At 47.0% G+C, this 18123-nt stretch overlaps 1 protein-coding gene across 1 annotated transcript; it reads left to right on the forward strand.

Annotated features, from left to right (window-relative positions):
• Window positions 1-1341: 1341 nt before the first annotated feature.
• PROX2 (prospero homeobox 2) lies at window positions 1342-4352 on the forward strand (the record flags this gene model as incomplete). Its single annotated transcript, XM_057428628.1, has 4 exons — window positions 1342-2889; window positions 3392-3496; window positions 3676-3870; window positions 3968-4352. Coding segments are annotated over 4 exons (2034 nt in total), but the record flags the coding sequence as incomplete, so codon positions are not given.
• Between the last annotated feature and the right edge of the window lie 13771 nt (window positions 4353-18123).

Raw genomic sequence — 18123 nt, forward strand, 5'->3', positions numbered from 1 at the left:
GAGCAACAAGTGGTGTAAGACAACCCAGAAAACACTTGGTTTGTCAAGACTAGAGCTCTGCAAAAGGTGAAGCTCTCCCAGATGCCTGCCTGGAACAGTAGGCTGTTCAAAGAACGGTGACCTGCTAAAAAACAGTGAGAAGAACTCATTTCCTACACTGCTCATTTCCCTCAGGGGCCTGCCATGGAGCAGAAAATCACGGGGACAGGAGACTGATGGTGTTGAAAATGTTCAGATTTTTCTGGGTATAGCAAAAGAATCTCAGACACTTTAAAGGTGTCTGGGAAAGACACAAACTGTCCTACTTCAGGGATGCAAAGCTCCTGCTAATTAATGTGAATGAGTAAGAAGCATCCCACAGGGACGGTTATTCTGTAATTGCTCAGGGTATGAGCTTTTGTGCCTTCTTGTGCAAAGCTGTTTGAGTGATCTAACGAGCGGAGGGGGTGGATCCCTGCCTGGGGTCAGCATGACAATTTTAAGCTCAGGGATGCTGGCTCAGTAGTTTTTCTCTTCTTTGGTAATCCCCATCCCTTTTATTCAGGTTTATTGTTATTTATTTGTATTTGTTTTGCCCAGTGCCTAGGAGCCCTGTGCTGTATTAGCCTGAACATCCCGGTGTGTCTCGCTTGCAGCAGATCACATCCCATTTTTATCCTCGCTGTGCCCCTTTCCACTAGCCTGTTTGTGCTGCCCTGGACCCATAGCCCATCACTGTGCCCTTGGGGCCCTGGTGGCAGGTGCTTGGTGCCGGCAGAAGCAGGCAGCAGCCATGCCTTGGCCCAGCTGCTGTGTGCCATGAATGCCTCGCCAGGGCTGTTACTGCTGCGCAGCACAAGGAGCACCCAAAGCCACCTTTGTCCAGGTGTGCGTGGCAGAGGGCTCCGTTGGGTGCTCACCACCCTTGTACCTGAGTCCACAGCCCACAGGGGAGCTCCCACAGGTGCCTGCAGTGCGAATGCAGCTGGCAGCGTGGGCAGTCTGCACTGCTGGGTACATCCAGGGCACAAACCATGTGAAGCGTACTCCAGGCACCAGGATTGCCTGGCTGGTAGGTGGGAGCTGTGACAGTGTCCAAGCTGTTGCTGCTGTCATGTGTCACCCAACAGCCTGCTCGTGGGTTTTGCAGTGCCTGGGTTGTTCCCTGGTGAAATAGGCTTTGCAGGGGATCAGGGATGCCCTGGAAATCTGGGAGGAAAAAACTCTGGCCATGTGTCTAAACAGCTGTGGTGTAAGGTCCTGCCCACTGATGTTTCTTGCTCTTTCTCCAGCTCCATGGTGCTAGCAGGCTGAAACATCAGACACCTGGGGAAACTGCCTGTCTGTCACTGGAAATGATCCTCAACTAGCCGAGGATCAGCTCTGGTGTCCTGGCAGGAAGAAGAGACAATGGATGGCAGGACTGGCCCTGAGCAGGAGAGAGACTGTGCTACTTCAGGGCACAGCCAGCAGCTGAAGTTGGAGCCCTGCTTCCAGAGTGACTCTCTCTTGCCTTCCCTCAGCACACCCCTGATATCTCAGCTTCTCAGCCACCCGATACTTGGCAGGAGCCTGGATCCCACCATCCTTTTCCCCTCCTCTCAGGCAGTGACCCTGCCTCAGGAATACGAGTGTGGCGCATCTCCTGGAGAAGGAGCACAAACCCTGGCTTTCCCCAGGACCTGTGCCCCAGCTCCCATGCCCTGTGCCAGCGACAGGGACCAGCTCTCTGACCAGCACCTATGGGACCAGATCTCTGACCAGCACCTACAAGCCAAGCGGGCCAGGGTGGAGAGCATCATCCAAGGCATGAGCCTCCCACCAACCCCTCAGGCATTTGGCACTAGCCTCGAGGCAGCTTTTCAGCAGGAGAGGGAGAGTGGTAGTGAGCTGCCCTGGGAGAGCAAGAGGAAGCCAAGGGTGTCCCAGCAGGGTGCAGGGGCAGCCAATCGAGTGGCCTCCTCGGGGGGCAGCCCCCATGCTGAGGGCTGCCAGCAGCTGAAGGAGCAGCTCTGCTTCTTGGAGCAGCAGCTGAGAAGGCTTCAGGAGAAGTTCTCCCAGGTCTGTGACTCTGCGGACACTGCCCAAACCCAGGAAGGTTCCAAGAAAGCGCATCCATTGCCTGGAAATCCTGGAGACAGACTGGACAAGGACAGTGCCACCGCCACCAGTGACCCATGCAAAGCGCCTCTTTGGAGGAGCATCCTGGAGGCGCAGGGGCCAGAGAAGGATGAGGACAGAGATGACACAGGTGGGCTGCCCTCTGCAGCAAGGGCTCTATCACAGGCACTGAAGAATGAACTGGCTGAGACGATGTCCCGGGTAGTGGACTCTGTTCTGCAGACTGCCTGGCCAAAGGCAGCCAGCCACTTACTGCAGCAGCACCACAGACTCCCAGTGCCAGGGTCAGATGCCAGGAGAGAGCATTTTGCTGCTGCGAGATGCAGGAAGCCACTTGCTAAACCATCTCCCAGAAACATACCAGGCGCGCTGGGTTCACCCGAGGCTGAGGCCCCATCAGGAGCTCCAGCGAAGAGCCTGGGCTCACACACTGGCTCCTTCAGTTCAAAAGGGGTGAGAAAAAACCCTCGGGCTCCCAGCATGAGCTATCCACTGGGCTTGGCTGCCCCCATCCAGGACAGCCAGCTGCTGAGCCAGCTGCTGGGCTATGGCCAGCATGGCCTCTGGAGAAGTGGCTCTCATGTGAGCCCCTCTTCTCTGGAAAGGGGTCCTCTGGAGCCCCTCAACCTGCACTGGGGAACTGTCAAACTGAGGTCATCGGTCATGAGACGGCAGCAGCCCCTGAGCCCTGCTGGCATGGAGGGCCTGGCACTGCTGCCGGCTGGCAGGGATGGCCGTAGAGAGCTGCAGGCTGCGGTGGACAGGGCACCCTTCATCTCCACACATATATCCTTTGGGGGCAGCTGGAGAGGTCCCTGGGCTTGGGCATGCTCCCCTTGTCCTCCACACCCAGAGCTCAGCACAAACCCGGCTAGACTCCCTAGGGCCAGTGTCCCTGCTGCTCCATACTGGGGGCTAAAACAGGGTGGGCAGGAAAGGGATCCTGAGCCATGAAGGGGCATCACAGCTCCTCAGGGCTGGTTGGATGCTGTAGCATAGCTGAGTCAGGTGCTCCCAAACCTGCTCTTGGGCCATCCTGGTGGTCTCGTAATTTTACGCCAAGAGTCTCATGGAAAGATCTTCTCCCACCAGCCTGGGAAGAGCTGCTGGGAGTGGCAGCTTCCCCCGGGAGGCCGAAAGGAAAAAACAGTGGCTGCCCATCCAGGGATGAACCCCTTTCATCCTGCTGCCAGGCCTTGGGGAGAGATTATCCAAGGCACGTGTGTCCTCAGGGACATGCTGAGCCGGTCGGGCTGCTGCATGCAGGCTTTCCTTGACCCCAAGGCAGATGCAGGAGGCGCTGACCCCTGGCCACCTGAAGAAGGCCAAGCTGATGTTTTTCTTCACCCGCTACCCCAGCTCCAGTCTGCTGAAGACCTACTTCCTCGATGTGCAGGTAAAATGGATGTGGAACTCAGTGGGGAGTGGCACTGTGGAGACCCCCATGTCACCCTCCCCTGGGGCAGGGCTGGGTTTGGGGCCAGGCCACTGGTATGTGACTGGACTTATGGGGGCTCATGGGTCAGGAGGCTCCAAGCTGGATAAATACCTGTCCTCTGGCTCTTCCCCTGGCAGTTCAGCCGCTGCATCACCTCCCAGCTCATCAAGTGGTTCAGCAACTTCCGTGAGTTTTATTACATCCAGGTGGAGAAGTCTGCCCGGCAGGCGCTGCTGGAAGGTGTTGTGGATGCTGGCACCCTCCAGGTCTCCCGGGACTCAGAGCTTTTCCGCACCCTCAACATGCACTATAACAAGGGGAACGACTTTGAGGTGAGGATGGGAGCTGGGGTAAGGCGTGGCAGGGCGGTGGGGCTTGCTGGCCAAGAGGGACCCGGTGGTGCCGTGGGTGATGCCCGTCTCGCTGCAGGTGCCAGGCCGGTTCCTGGAGGTGGCCAGCCTGACGCTGCAGGAGTTCTTCAGTGCCGTCAAGGCGGGCAAGGATGCCGACCCCTCCTGGAAGAAACCCATTTACAAAATCATTTCCAAGCTGGACAGCAACATCCCGGAAGGGTTCAAGGCTGTCAGATGCTCCCAGGAACTGCTCTGCAGCTGAGTCTCTGTGACACACGGCAGCCCTGGGGCCTGTGTGCAGCCATCATGTGCTAAGTACTTCATGGGTGCTCTGTTATTCTGAGTGTTTTCTCTCTGGCCTGACAGACAGCTCCCTCGGTGAGCAGTGTCGCTTGCCTCGGGTGTTGGGATTTTATGCTGTGTGTTTTATTCCTGTGCTCAAAACTGGTAAGGTCTTGCCAGAGACCTCGGAGGGGAGGGACAGAGATGAAGCCATCGGGTTAGAGCCTGGGAAATTACTCTCCTGTAGCTCTGCCCCTGCCCCTAGGCCAGCTGCCTTCCTTCTCTTCTCCAGAGGGCCACAGGTCAGGGCAAACAGCCTGTTTATGAAGCAGGCAGGTTTTATACTGGGCAAAGTTTTCTTGGCACAGCAGGCCAGTGGATGTGCTCAGTCCAACAGCATGCTTCAGTTTCTGTCCAGATATAGCACACCGGTGTCCAAAGAAAACAGCTGGTGAATTCCAGCATTTCAAGCACCTCGTGGGGATAGCTGACCCTGTCTGGGAGATGTAAAAACAGTGATGTTTTTTTTTGTAGCCAGCATGAACAACACTCCCCCTGCCTCCCTTGTGCTGTTTGGCAAGAGCCCCCCAGGCAGCTGCATTCTGCAACCAAGCAGGTGAGTGTGTGCTGGTGGAAGCAGCCCAGGAGGGACCACTCACCATCAGTACTATCTGTGATGCTGGAGAAGAGCAGGGTGCACAACCAGCTCCCATCAGCCCATCACCTGAGAGGAGAGCATCATGTTAAACTCCACCTGCCTCCTCTTACACCATGCTTCTGCTGGCAAAATTGCCCCAAACATCTCGGCCCTGCAACCTGCCCTTGGTGAAAGAGGAGCACATCATCTGGGACCTCTCAGTCCCTGTGGGTTTTAACATAAGTTGGTGAGGAGCTGAGCCCTGAGGTCTGCAGCCCCACTGTGGTAGGGGTATAAACCTAAGGAGATTTCTTTTCCCTGTGACCAGGACTTGGTGACCCGTTTTGAACTGGATGGAGCATAACAGAACATTGTGTGTTGAGGGTTCTCTTGTCATGGGAGAAGTGGTGGTGAGGGGGAAAGTCTGTGAAGAGGAGGGAGGTACCCGGAGAGGCATGGTAGGAGGGCTCTGGGAGGGCAGTGATGCCTGTGTTCATTTCTTGAGGTTTGTATATTTTACAACCCTAAAACCAAATTTACTGGATCCATTTTAAAATAAAGAGTTACTCCTTTGTATCTATACGGACCTCTGAAAACTTCTGCTCTGAAGCATTACGCTGGGAATTTCTTACCTTTCACTGTGAAAAGAATCACACTGCAGCTAAAGGGCTTATGCCTTCTGCCACATCCCTGTGGAGCTGAGCAGCTCCCTCTAACCGATGGTCTGGTTTAAACCTAATGCCAGTGCCTCAGGGTCAGTCTGATCCTTGTTGGGGGGATCAGGAAGGAGGGGTTGGAGGCTCATGAAGGTACATCCCAAAGCCTACAGGTGAAAGACTCAAAGGTACAGCGTCTGAGCAGTGCTGCTGGTGGCATCATGAAGGACAGGATGGAGCTGTTCCTGAAGGCAAGAACTACCTCAGAGCTTAAGTAATGCATTGGTTAGGCAAAACTGATGCTGCTGGAAAAGGAAATGGTGGCCTGGCACAGAGAAGGGGTTAGTAAATTCTTTTGGTCATAGGTAAACAATTAGAGGACACAGATACAGGTTTAGTGAAGACATCCTGCTGGAACAAAACCCGGGAGGCAGTTTCTTGCTTCTTATATGTTTCTGCTAACATACAGGTTCGTGGGTGTCAGTAAAGTGGCAGGTGAGGGGCTGAGGGCAAAGCAATGTCCCACATCAGAGTGACAGGGTGACTGAGGTTGGAAGGGACCTTTGGAGGTCAGCTAGTCCAACTCCCTGCTCAAGCAGGGCCATCAAGAGCCGCTCGCCCAGGACCATGTCCAGATGGCTTCTGAGTATCTCCAAGGAGAGCGACTCCACAACCTGATCAATAGTGATGTTGAACTGGACTGTACCCGGTATTTGGAGCAATATTTTCACTCTAGTGTTTGCCACAAAACTACAAGGAAACAGGAACTGCAGAGCTCTGTTTTACTCTGGCTTTTTTTTGTCATGACTGGCACTGTCAGGCCAGGCTGTATGAGGCCTTGAGCAACCTGGTCCAGTGGAGGGTGTCCCTGCCCATAGGATATATCCCTGCTGCATGTGACCCCCATCATAGCAGGGTGAGCTGAATCACAGCCCGACACTCCCATGAGGGCCTTGGAAAGCAGCAGCCTGGAAGAGAAGGAAGGGGGCATTCAAATGGCCTTCCGTCCATCTAGGTCATAGGAGCACTGGTACAGAGAAGGCTGGGATGGGGGGAATGCTGGAGTCACTCTAGAGCCTGAAGCGTAATGGAAATAGGGTGTGAGTTCTTAAGAAATGAGGGTTTCGCTCATTGTGCTGTGCAGGGTATGGTTGTAATTTCATTTACATTCTAGCAGTGCCCAAGATGCAGCAGCTGGTTTTCAAACAAAGACTAATGGGTGCCTGTCACAGGGAGATTTCCACTGACAAAGTGTGTCTGCCGGCGGGGGGCTGGGGGAGAAGGGAGAGCCACTGCCCACGCAGTGACCCTCTGGCCTGGGTGGGCTCTTGCTTTACCATTTCCCACTAACGACCCGAGGAAACAATGGGGGTAGGCACTCACCTACTGCTGACTCAGCTTCCTCTTTAAAAGCATACATCCTTTCCTTCCCTCTATTCGCGTTTCTGTAGTGCATGCAAAAATCCCACCCGTAACTGTCTCCTCCGGGAACGATTCCTCGGGGCTATCCTTTTACATTTCCAACCGCAGTCATACCCCATCCACAGAAATGCAACCAGTGCACGCTTTGCTGCTGAACCGCAACAAAGCACTGAACAGCGCTGCCTGCAGGCCGCTGCTGTCCTGAACAGGGAGATGCAACCACGCCAACTAAGCTGGCGAGGCTCCGAGAGCCCTTACGAGCTCACCTGTGTTATTACTTCCCAAAAGAGCCCTTATGACTCGTGTACAGCTAATTAGACCTTGAAGTTACTAGTGAGTGTTCATCCCCTTTGCCAAAATAGCTCGGGGAGAAACTCTGACAAGCAATAAAACATAGAATCATAGAATAGTTAGGGTTGGAAAGGACCTTAAGATCATCTAGTTCCAACCCCCCTGCCGTGGGCAGGAACACTTTACGCTCTGGTTTCTCTTTGCTCCTGCTTGACTCGGATCTGTTTGCAGTGACTGAACCAGCCCTAGAAGATCCCAGCTCAAGGTGTTTTTAAAAGTCATCTTCCCTCAAATACACACCCATCTTGGACGTGTATTTGGCATCAGGGCAGCTCTCTCCAGCTAAGCACCCTCTGGTGAGCCCGTGTTCAGTAACATTTGCTGACCCATTATATGCGCTGGAAGGACTAATTACACAGGTTACAGCAGACAACTACTACAGCTCCTGTGGCACAGATCCAGCACTGCTTTTCAGCCAGCCTGGAAGATGCCCTTCCTCTGACCACACAGATCTTCAGACACAGCGCCACTCCAGGGGAAGCTGAAGCGATGCACAGGGAGACTGCAGGTTAGCCTCAAGGATAAAGCTCCGTGCGGGCCCCCAGGACAGACTGGTAGGTCTAGCTCAGAGCAAAAGCTTTTTCTTCTTGCATACCACGAAATTTCATATAAGCATGATGGATGGCGCAGGGGATGGAAACTGGGGAGCGGGGCTCTGCCAGCTTCAAAGCTGCAGCTGGTTGAGCTGTTCTTCCCTTGACTTCAGCAATAAAAAGCTGTTTTGATGAGACAGTGGCAAAGAGCCCCACAGACAGGGCTGCACTCTCCCCTTCTGGGGTGCCCCAGCTGACCAGCCTGCTCGCGGCAGCTCAGGTGCAACCACTAAAGGTTGGGTGCAGAGACGAGCAGGGTGGAGAATCATGGAATCAACTAGGTTGGGAAAGACATTTAAGATCAAGCCTGGCAATTACCCTAGGACTGCCAAAGCCACCACTAAACCATGTCACTGAGGGCCTTGTCTGCATGGATTCTGGACACTCTCAGGGACAGTGGTTCCACCCCTTCCCCAAGCAGCCTGTTCCAATGCATGATCACCCTCTCAGTGAAGAGATTTTTCCCAACATCCAGTCTAAACCTCCCCTGGCGCAGCTTGAGGCTGTTACCTCTTGTCCTATCGCTTGTTATTTGGGAGATCAGCCACCTCCTGGCTCCATCCTGTTTCAGGTACTTGCAGAGAGCAGTAAGGCAAGGTCCCCCCTGAGCCTCCTCTTCTCCAGACTGAACAACCCCAGTTCCCTCAGCCTCAGAAGACTTGTGCTCCAGGCCCTTCATCAGCTTTGTTGCTGACAGAAGGGAGATGTCTCACTGGGAGCTATGACCACACAGGGTAAGCACAAGTGGGCACCATGACAGGGAGACCATTGTGTATCCCAGGGGCTTTTGAGGGACATAGTTACTCTAAGCAAGGGTGCACAAAGGAGGCAGATGATAGTCAGCCTCTGCTGGAAAGTGAGTGCAGACTCGCCTCCACCACCCAAACCCAGCAGCTTGGGTGGGGACAATGATGTTCATCTTGGAGGGGAGGCAGCTTTGGTGGGAGATGGGAGAGGCAGGCTGCCAGGAAACAAGCACATGTGTCTGTGCACAGGCAAATATCAAACAAGTAAATCTGTTTTTGAAAGGGGTTTGATCTGGAACATTTGAGAATGGCTGTTCAAGTAATGCCAGTGAGAGCTGCGCTGTCAACCTCAAGGGCAGGCAGATTTAGGTCAACCCTTAACACACGTGAGGATACGGTCCATATTTATACACTAATTCCTTCTCAGCTAACTGCCCAGGCTGCTGAGCAGCAGGTGAAGGCCCATGTCATTAAGTCCCTTGTCATGAACAACTCTTTTATTGGTAACATACAAACATTCTAAAGACCTAACATTTGAGATATTTTGTATTTTCTCCTTTTGAGACGACTTTCAGCATTGTTACAGTAAGCAATCACACCTGTCATCAGCCTCTGCACTACACAGATCATAAATACGCTTTCCAAAACTAGTAATTATTTTTTTTTTATCACTAAGCTTTTGGTTAAAAGCTCTTAGGGTAATTTGTATTTTGTGCATTAGGGTCAAGCACCATTCTTGGTTTTGCTATTCCAATAAAATGGGCACTATAGACATTTTTTGTGGCTATTTCCCATTACCTACTAGGCAACTCTTAATGATACAGCATTAAGTCCAATTGGCGTGAGGCACATGGCAGGTTCCCTGCTGGTGTTTATTGCTCAGGCTTTTATTGTTTTCTCCCCTGTTGTTCTACTGGATCAACAAGGGTTGCTCTTAAAAGCACCAGCTTGTACCCAGCAGAACCAATCTTTTTGTCTTATGGCAATCATGGAAAATATGCAGCTAAAAGCAAGTGGTGAAGTGAAAAGCTGGGAGTACAGAAGACACAAGATAGAGGAAAGAAACCTGAAAGTTCAAGGAAAATATTTTACTGGATTTCCCAAAGCACGTATGTGTCATCCGTAACTTTACACAAAAAACAGAAATTGTAAAAAAATACTTTGTATTATTTTAAAAACTCTAAGTGAAATACCTGACAACATGTATGTATATATACATATCGATACATCTCTACATAAAACCCATCCTCATTTGGTTCTCAGAGAGCAAGCACAGAATGTCCATCAGCTTAAGTAATTATTTTCCATTTCTAATTTCCAGGCCGGAGACTAAGAAACAGTAGAAATAAGGTTGACTTTTGAAAACACCATGAATCCATGCTCAAGGGAAAAGTTAGGCCAGTCCTACCTATCCCTGCATCTACTGAGTGTCCATGATTGGCTGCGCAACCTGCGTCAAATAAAAACAATTACAAAGGCTGTTTTCAAATAACACATCTTAGGAAGAGCAGCTAGCTACAAAAAGACAATGTTTAGAAACAGTATTTGTAAGAGCCACAGTGCTCTCCTCTCTGGAGCAATCATTACAAAGCAGAGTATCATCTACCTATGCTTAGAAATGCTCTGGGCTGCAGCTGTGAGCACTGTGCCAAGCAGCAGAAAGCTGTATCTTCCCAGCTCTGACAGCTGGCAAGCCAGAGACTTCTTAGTTTCTTTTGTGGAGGGCCATGCCCATAGCATGACATTTCCAAGTGAGCACAGAACAGCGGGGGCTTCTTACTCGGCAATGCACTCTTCAAGTGACTTCTGTGCAGAGCACAAGCCCCTGTGCAGCGCCCAGAGCCCCCGCTGCTGTTGGAGCTTAGGTACAGCTCTTCACTATGTTTCATTTCGTCATGCTGTGATGTCAAACAGACCATTTATTCTGCAGCTATTTCTCATCCCTGAGCTTCAAAGCATTCTCATCTTTGTTTCTGACCAGATTTTTAATGAGCAATGCTACCCCAAAGACCTGAGCAATCTTTGCAGGAACTGGCAGCACCTGGAACTTGGAAACACCGTCCCTGTAACAGCCTAGTCAGTGAAGGTCTCCGTATCCATGACACATGATTATGGCTTCCCAAGGCTGTAACGCGCCAAGCAAAGCCAAGGCAGGAAACAAAATCCTTGCAACCCTTCAGCTTACTCATAAAGATGACTGTATTTAATTTTTTAGAAGTAATTATTTTTGGACCAGTGGTTTTTGAGCAGCTACTGCAGGGAAGACTGCAATGGCACAAAGCATGTTTGGTGCCAAACAAATTGCTGCTGTGTGAACTCTTGAGCAGCTGACACAAGACTCAAGTCCTTTCTCTCGAGTTGTTGCAAGCTGGTTTCCATACAACTGCACTGCATACAAAAAGATAGTAAATTCTTTCCTTTACTCACTCAGGAAGACCAGTAGCCACCCTTTAGGCCAACAGCCTACGGTCTGCCTGCATCAACACACTCATACTGAAGCCCACCATTTCCTCACAGTATTGATTTACTCAGACGACCAGAACACCACCATTTACCCCCAGATTTACTGGTTATGCAAAAGCAAGTTTAGCTTTTGACTGCATCATAAACCACAGGACAACATTTATGTGGGAATACCCTAACTTCAATTCCCAAGATCTGTTTCTTAACAAACAATAAATATTAAGGCCTCAGTTAGCCAGTGGACTGGCAGTTACCACTCAAAGATCTCACCTCTCAGTACTACTGTATGGCCTGTTATGTCAGCCACAGCCAACCATCAGCCTCAGAGCCATCCAGCTGTTCTTTCTGCGGAAGTTGTTCTCTGGGAATTAGTGCAATTGCAGCAGCAATCCTTTGCAGAGCAGCTCCTCTCTTTGCAAACGATGCTGGGAAGCGTGCAGGTGTTCCCCAGGAGCACAGCACTGGCATCGCCCAAAAGCAGCATGTAATGTCCCGAAAGTCCCTTCAGAAAAGTTTACGGGCCCTTGCATAGTCCCTGCGGGATGCTCCAGTGATCCGAGGATCTTGCTAGCTCAGCAGTTTGCAAAACTCAGTTCACTGTCTCACAATGCTTCTCCTGAAAGCCTTCTGGTGCTAGTTTTATTGTCTTTATTCAGTATAATATTGAATGGCCATGTGTTTGCAAGCATTCAGTGGCTTTTCCACTGGGTATAAACCATAGAGTTAAAAGCCCCAGGCCCAGAATACAACAATGCACACTGGAAGCTAAAGTTGAGAAAGGATTCTCAAACATATAACAAGAGAGCTGGGGGAAGACGAGGGCAGAGAAGCTAGACAAATGCGAAGTACTGTAGATATAACTGATAGCATGCAGGTGTAAAACAGAAACCCATAGAAGTAATGGAGTAATGATAAGGCATGGTGTTACCAAAGAAAAATACATAATCAGGGCCTACATGTGAAAGATCTACATACAACAGCCCTAAATCCTGGTACAAATAAAGGAGCACTAAGATTAATAGGGATGAAGGTTTTACACAGATTCCTTTCCAATGTGTATTTTCTTCATAAGCCATTTAAACAGAACTCCCTGCCGTAAGAACTCATTTCTGCACTCTTAAGACTTAGCACACAGCATACATATGACCATAGCACTGCTTTGGACATTGACCATGACCCAGCATATGAATCCGTACCATAGGCAGTTAAAAATGACATGCGATTCGTCCACCATCCCAAATTAAGTGTAGTATCCCTCTAGCCCACCTGCAAAATGGAAGAGGACTGACTCATGAGGGCAAACCACTAGATAAAAATCAAGTTAATTAGTCTACGAGAAGTCGTAAGGTGATTTCTGAGAAACTTCACTGAAGACATGCATCTTTGTGCCATTCCCTCTCTGGTAACAGGGCTTATCTGCTTCACATTAACCGTCCAGAGCTTGGCTCAGACGCATCCCGGGTGCAGGACGGAATCCCTGTGTGTATAAGGTTCAAGGGCAATATGTCAGAGATGCTGCTGGAGGTAGGCTGCTGCTTCCAAAAGCAAAACAGCTCTTAAAATAAACCAAACCCTGTGACAATGACATCACAAAGAAAACACCCCAGCTGAACAACAAAACCCCAGTTGGTAACAGTGTAAGTCAAAAAATGGTACCTAATTGCTACTGAACATCTTTTCCCCAAGATCACCAAAAGCAGCATTTTAAATATTGTCCTGTTTTCAAAACCTTTGTCTTATCACAGTTAGAAAGTCAGAAAAAAAATTAGAATAACCGGACAGTGAAAGCTGAATTCCAATTCTTACTTTTTCACATGCATTTCTACCTTTTTAGAGTTTCCAAAATTTCCTAGAACACTGTCCAGTCTTGATTCTGCTGCCAATTTATATCCTGTTTGCCAGGGAAGATGCTGACTGGATGTGTATTTGTAAAATCTTTTACTAACATTAATGAATTTAAACTCAGTGCCATTTCAGCGCCATTCATCTCAGAGGTTTTCCTTCTCCACAGCTCGTGTATCAAAGGTAGGGAACAACAAGACGAGTAATACTGAAAAATAAAAGCAACCTACATATTGCAGAAGGTTAATGTCTCTACAACACACAGACTTGATCTGTGCATTCTGCTGTCCTGAACTCTGTACTCACCAGGTCTATATAACTTGACACAAACATAGAGGAAAAGAAACAATCACAGCAAAGACTGTAACCTGAAAAATCGCAGTGCAGAAGGCTCTGGAGGCCACATACAGGTCTTAAATCCCTGCTGGGCTGGACTAATCCAGCTGGAGAACTCAATGTAAAGGAAATTGATTTCAGCATTGCACATTTATTTAAGTTTTATATAACATATATATGAGGTGCATTACACATTTATTTGTGATCTGCGCTAGAAAATGCAGAAAAAAAAGATGCCCATTTAGGTTAATTATCACAAGGAGAGAGAGGAGCACATTATTTGTCTCTCCTGTATATCAAGGCTAACAAGTAGCTTCCACTCTTGATGCCAGTTCCCTCATCTTGATGCATGTAGCCAAGGATAAATCAAGCTAAAAGGAAATGCCACAATATTCCTGAAAAAAGAAAATCAATGTGTGCTACGAGAGAAGCTATATGTCTTTATCTTAGAAAGGTAAATCTCCTAATCTGGAAGAACCAATATACTGAAGTCTCAACTGATATCAAACTGCTGCAGAAAGAGTATGTTCCAAGGCAATGACACTTGAAATCAATCCCTGTGTGAATAAAAACACCCAGATAAAGAACATACACCAATAACACTCCTGCAAAAAATGTAGTGACCTCACCACCAACCCAGGACGTCAGCTATGCAGATTTGTAAGTAATGTGTCTTTTTGAAGTCCTGTTTCCCTAGGCATGGTAAAAAACTGTCCATGAACAAGAACACAGCTTCCATATTTCCTATTTACAGAACTTAGCACCAAAAAGGTCAGACAAAGAGAAGAAATGTCTGAGTGGAGAGAAATTTTGCAATACTCCTTGAGAAAGACAATATCTATGAGATTGCTCAGCTGTAACAGACACTGTCGAGGAACTTGTCTCCAAAACTCTGACTGCACCAGATGCTGCTGCATCAGAGAACGTGGTGGAGAACAGCTCTTGAGAATTCTCTTGAGAGCCATGGCTTTTCAACTGAAATTCAAGACTATGATTTAAGTACAGAATCCAAGAAACTCTCAAAGCAGAGTGCAAAGTGACAACATGATACAGTCAGCACTTTGGCGTTCAGCAAAACATAAAATGTGCCAGTCAACTTTTAGACAGTCCTTTTCTTCAACATAGCAGCACATTGTAAGTCTAACTTAGGAACAAGAGAAGGATGTAAAACCACAGGATTGAGACAATCTCCTACAAACCAGTACTGGACGCAAGTGACAAAAAAGGAGGAGATGGAGAAATACTTATCAGTGAAGGTCATGGGTTTTATCAGTTCCTCAAACTGACCCAAAGCCACACAGTCACTTCTGGTTTTACTGAGGTAAATATAGCTTTTTAGTCAGATTTTTATGCTGCACCAAGTTCATCGTCAAGTAGCTGGTACAGTTGTGCACTGTTAGCTTACTACTAGCAATGCAGCATACTCACCATGTTAGTGTCTCTCCACAACAGATTTGTAGACAAATTGCCTAAAGGGTATTTGAATATTCTTCTCAAGCAACATCTGGAACGTACGTACTGCAATGGGGCTATAACAGACAGACTTCTAAGTACAAATGAGGAAGTTTATACCCAAGTTTATGTTAGGGCCATCTCTTCAGCATTACAGCAGATTCTTTCTGCCTTCTGGGAGAAGGGAAAGGAGATACCAATCATTATATTCCTAACAAAGGAATATGTAGATTGTAAACACCTTGAAAATGGTATTCACATTCCTCCTTAACTATGAAGTATCTACCGCAAAATGTGCAGTAATCATATCATACATTGCGCAAACCTGTTCAAACCATTCCCATTAGAGCTTGAAGTACGTTTCTTTGTGAGAGCATCTCTGATCAAGCTGAAGTTCTGAGATTTCTTAGCCAGAGTGAAGTTAGTGGGTTATTCTATCAGAAGTATCTTTAGTGCTTTGGTTTGGGTATTATGTTTCTTCATTCCAAGAGGAAAAGGCAAGACATTCAATAAGAAACCATGGAAGGTTTCAGAAGAATTATTTCTTGCTATAATATATTTAAAGACTCTACAATCCAAAAGCAGCTACTATCACCTTAAATCCCATTTTCCATTAGACGTCAGCAGTTGTCAAGCTTTTTAGCAGGATATAAAAAGACCGTTTAATTTTGATGCCCCTCCTTAAGGCAGAAGATCTGGATTGGTATTTATGCAGCATGTAAGTTCAATGGGGCACAAAACCTTGACTGTGGGCCGCAAGTGATACACTACACAGTAATGCAATGCTGATCCATGGAAAATTTTTCCACAGAAAAGTGGGCACACTTTCTTTCACAAAGTAGAAGTTAATGGTTTAAAACTGTACCAGGCAACATAAAAGAAAAAATAATAAAAATTAATTACAGTGGAAACAATTTCAAGCTTTTTTCTCCAGTACGATCCGAAGTGAAATCAAAACTTTAGTGCTATATGGTTGTCATTACCTGAAAAATCTTGATTTCTGTGCCACTCTAATTGAAGAACACAATGAGATCTGCTATTGGACAAGTTAATCTGTCCACACCTTCTTCAAAGAAAGGAATTTGGCAACTTCAGCTCAAAGGAAATGGAAAATCAAAGCCTCAAAGAATAGCAGTGAATACTCATTGTTTACACAAGAGTTCTGAGCACCCACAGATGAATAAGTTGAAACAGTGTAGGTGTCTGCTGGTAAAGCTGTGTTTTCTGTGATTCAAACAATAATACAGTATTCTCCAAAAACAGAAGCTACATGTTGAAAGGCCAGTACCTGGATCAGCAAGAGTGATCAAAGGGAAGTTTTACTACCTGCATCAGACTTACCAAACAGACTAAAAAGATAACTTTAAATGTTGCTTAAGATACCTTGGTGTTCACATAAAGTGTTGTGCCAAATTGAAGTCACTGTCTGTATTACCTACCTGTCACAACAAACATTGTTTTTTTATGTTTTAAGGCCATTTACACACTGAAGCAGTGAAGAACTGCCGCTCTGTTCCCTTTCTGTGCTGATCCCAGAGAAATAAAATGTACTTTTAAATCACCCTTAACAGACATTTTCAAGATGAACTGCTTTCTAAATCTGCTTGCTCAACTGTACTTTTGACTTGCAGACAAAAATGGTTTTTGCAAGGAGCACTGCAATTGTAATTTCTCTCCAAAGACAGCAACATGACAGGAACTGGTGAAGTGATAATAACCTTGCAGTCTTCAAGTATTCCCCTGACAGTACTAACTGTTCAAACACAGCAAATTCATATATCAATATACTGGCCACAGCAGACAGTTCACATGCCATCCAAACAAAAAGCATCAGGGATTTCTTGCATAAAGCTGAACACCCAATCATGCATCTGTATCTTGACTAGTTAAGGAAACAAACTTTTTCTTTGAACACACATACAAGGGAAGCAGTATGGAGAAATATTTGAATGACTGACATGCCAGAGCATAAGCCCTAGGGAAAGGCCTCCCTCCCAAAGAGATTCCAAGAGTTCCACAAGTCAGAAAAATATTAGGAAAAGAAAAACCCAACCTGTGTTATTTCCACTTAGGCAGCTTTAAGGTTTTGCATATTCAAACCTTAAATCCTACAATTCAAAAGAGACCAGAGTCTCCTGACTAGAAACCTAACACAGAATGGAAAACATAAGCAACTTCAAAACACTCTTGTCTATTCATTTCCAGTTAACTTGCTGTACTCTTTTGGTAACAGTACTTGTGCTTACCTGGTTTACACAAAACCATGAATAAAAGAGCACATTCTGCTTCCAAACAGTATTAATCAGCTACAAAGTGAAAATCTACTTGAATGAACTATGGTCATTACCAATTTTCCAACCTACATGCATGAGGAAGAGTTAAGGCTCCAGGCTGCAGATCCAATACCATGCAAATCTGGAAGTGGTAGAAAAAGACATTGCAATTACTGGGACACTCCACAGGTAAGAAAAAAAACCAGCTTCACTGTGAAGAGAGTAACCTTGAGCAGAAATCAGAAGAGGTAGTCTGCATTCCTTTAGTTGGTTGGAGGATTCTGACTCACATCTGTAGTAACAAATGAGCAGAAGAGGGGAAAAAAAAAAACAAACCCCAACTTTGATTCAAGTTTTATGAGAATAAAGATGATTGCCATAGAGACTCAAAATAGAGAATTGTACCATTCATATTTTAAACTCTAGGAAATTTCTGTTCTTTCTCCTCTAATTTCTACTATGAGAGGCATAATAAAAAGGAACCATGTATGCATCAGGCTTCCTGAGGATTCAGACCATGTGAATGTACCACAGGCAATGAAAACTTTCAGTACTGTTTCCCCCTTCCAGCCCATGTACCTGGAGTTAACAATACTCCAAGGGAGTTTGTTCCTGGGTTTCAGTTCAGTCAGCTCACAGTTAGCTAGCTGTATGCTGACAGAGAAATTAGGACCTTCACAGCAAAAAGCACAATTTGCCTCCAACCCAGATCAACATTTTCTTCAAGTCCTGAGGTATGGCCAGTACTATGTGGCCTTCCAAAATTTTGTGGCAGCAATATTAAGAACTAAAGGCCACAATCTGCTAAAGGAAGTTGCGTTCAAAGGGCATGAAAAGATTCATCACAAAAGCTGCATTAAATAAATGGTCAAAGAATAATTTTTCTTCTGGCAACAAAAAAATTTGTATAGGTGGCAACAAGCTGCCACACAGGCTGAATTACTTCATTCCTTTGAAAAGGATTCTCAGAGTGTTCCAATGATGTTGAACTCTCAAACTGAGAAAAACTGATTTTGGCTGGTAAGGTCATGTTCTCTCTCATTTAAAACCACACTGGTGACAGTATTCTTCCGCAGAAAGCATACTTTATAGTGTGATTTGTGAACCACGATTCTTCATAATTTTTAAAAATTCAACTGGATTAGATGTGGCCTTTCTTGGGACGGGTTACGATATTAG

The sequence above is a fragment of the Pezoporus wallicus genome, unplaced genomic scaffold, assembly GCF_028554395.1.
Source record: "Pezoporus wallicus isolate ANWC-B61680 ecotype Strahan unplaced genomic scaffold, APGP_CSIRO_Pwel_v1 contig_3486, whole genome shotgun sequence".
In the NCBI taxonomy this organism is placed as follows: Eukaryota; Metazoa; Chordata; class Aves; order Psittaciformes; family Psittacidae; genus Pezoporus; species Pezoporus wallicus.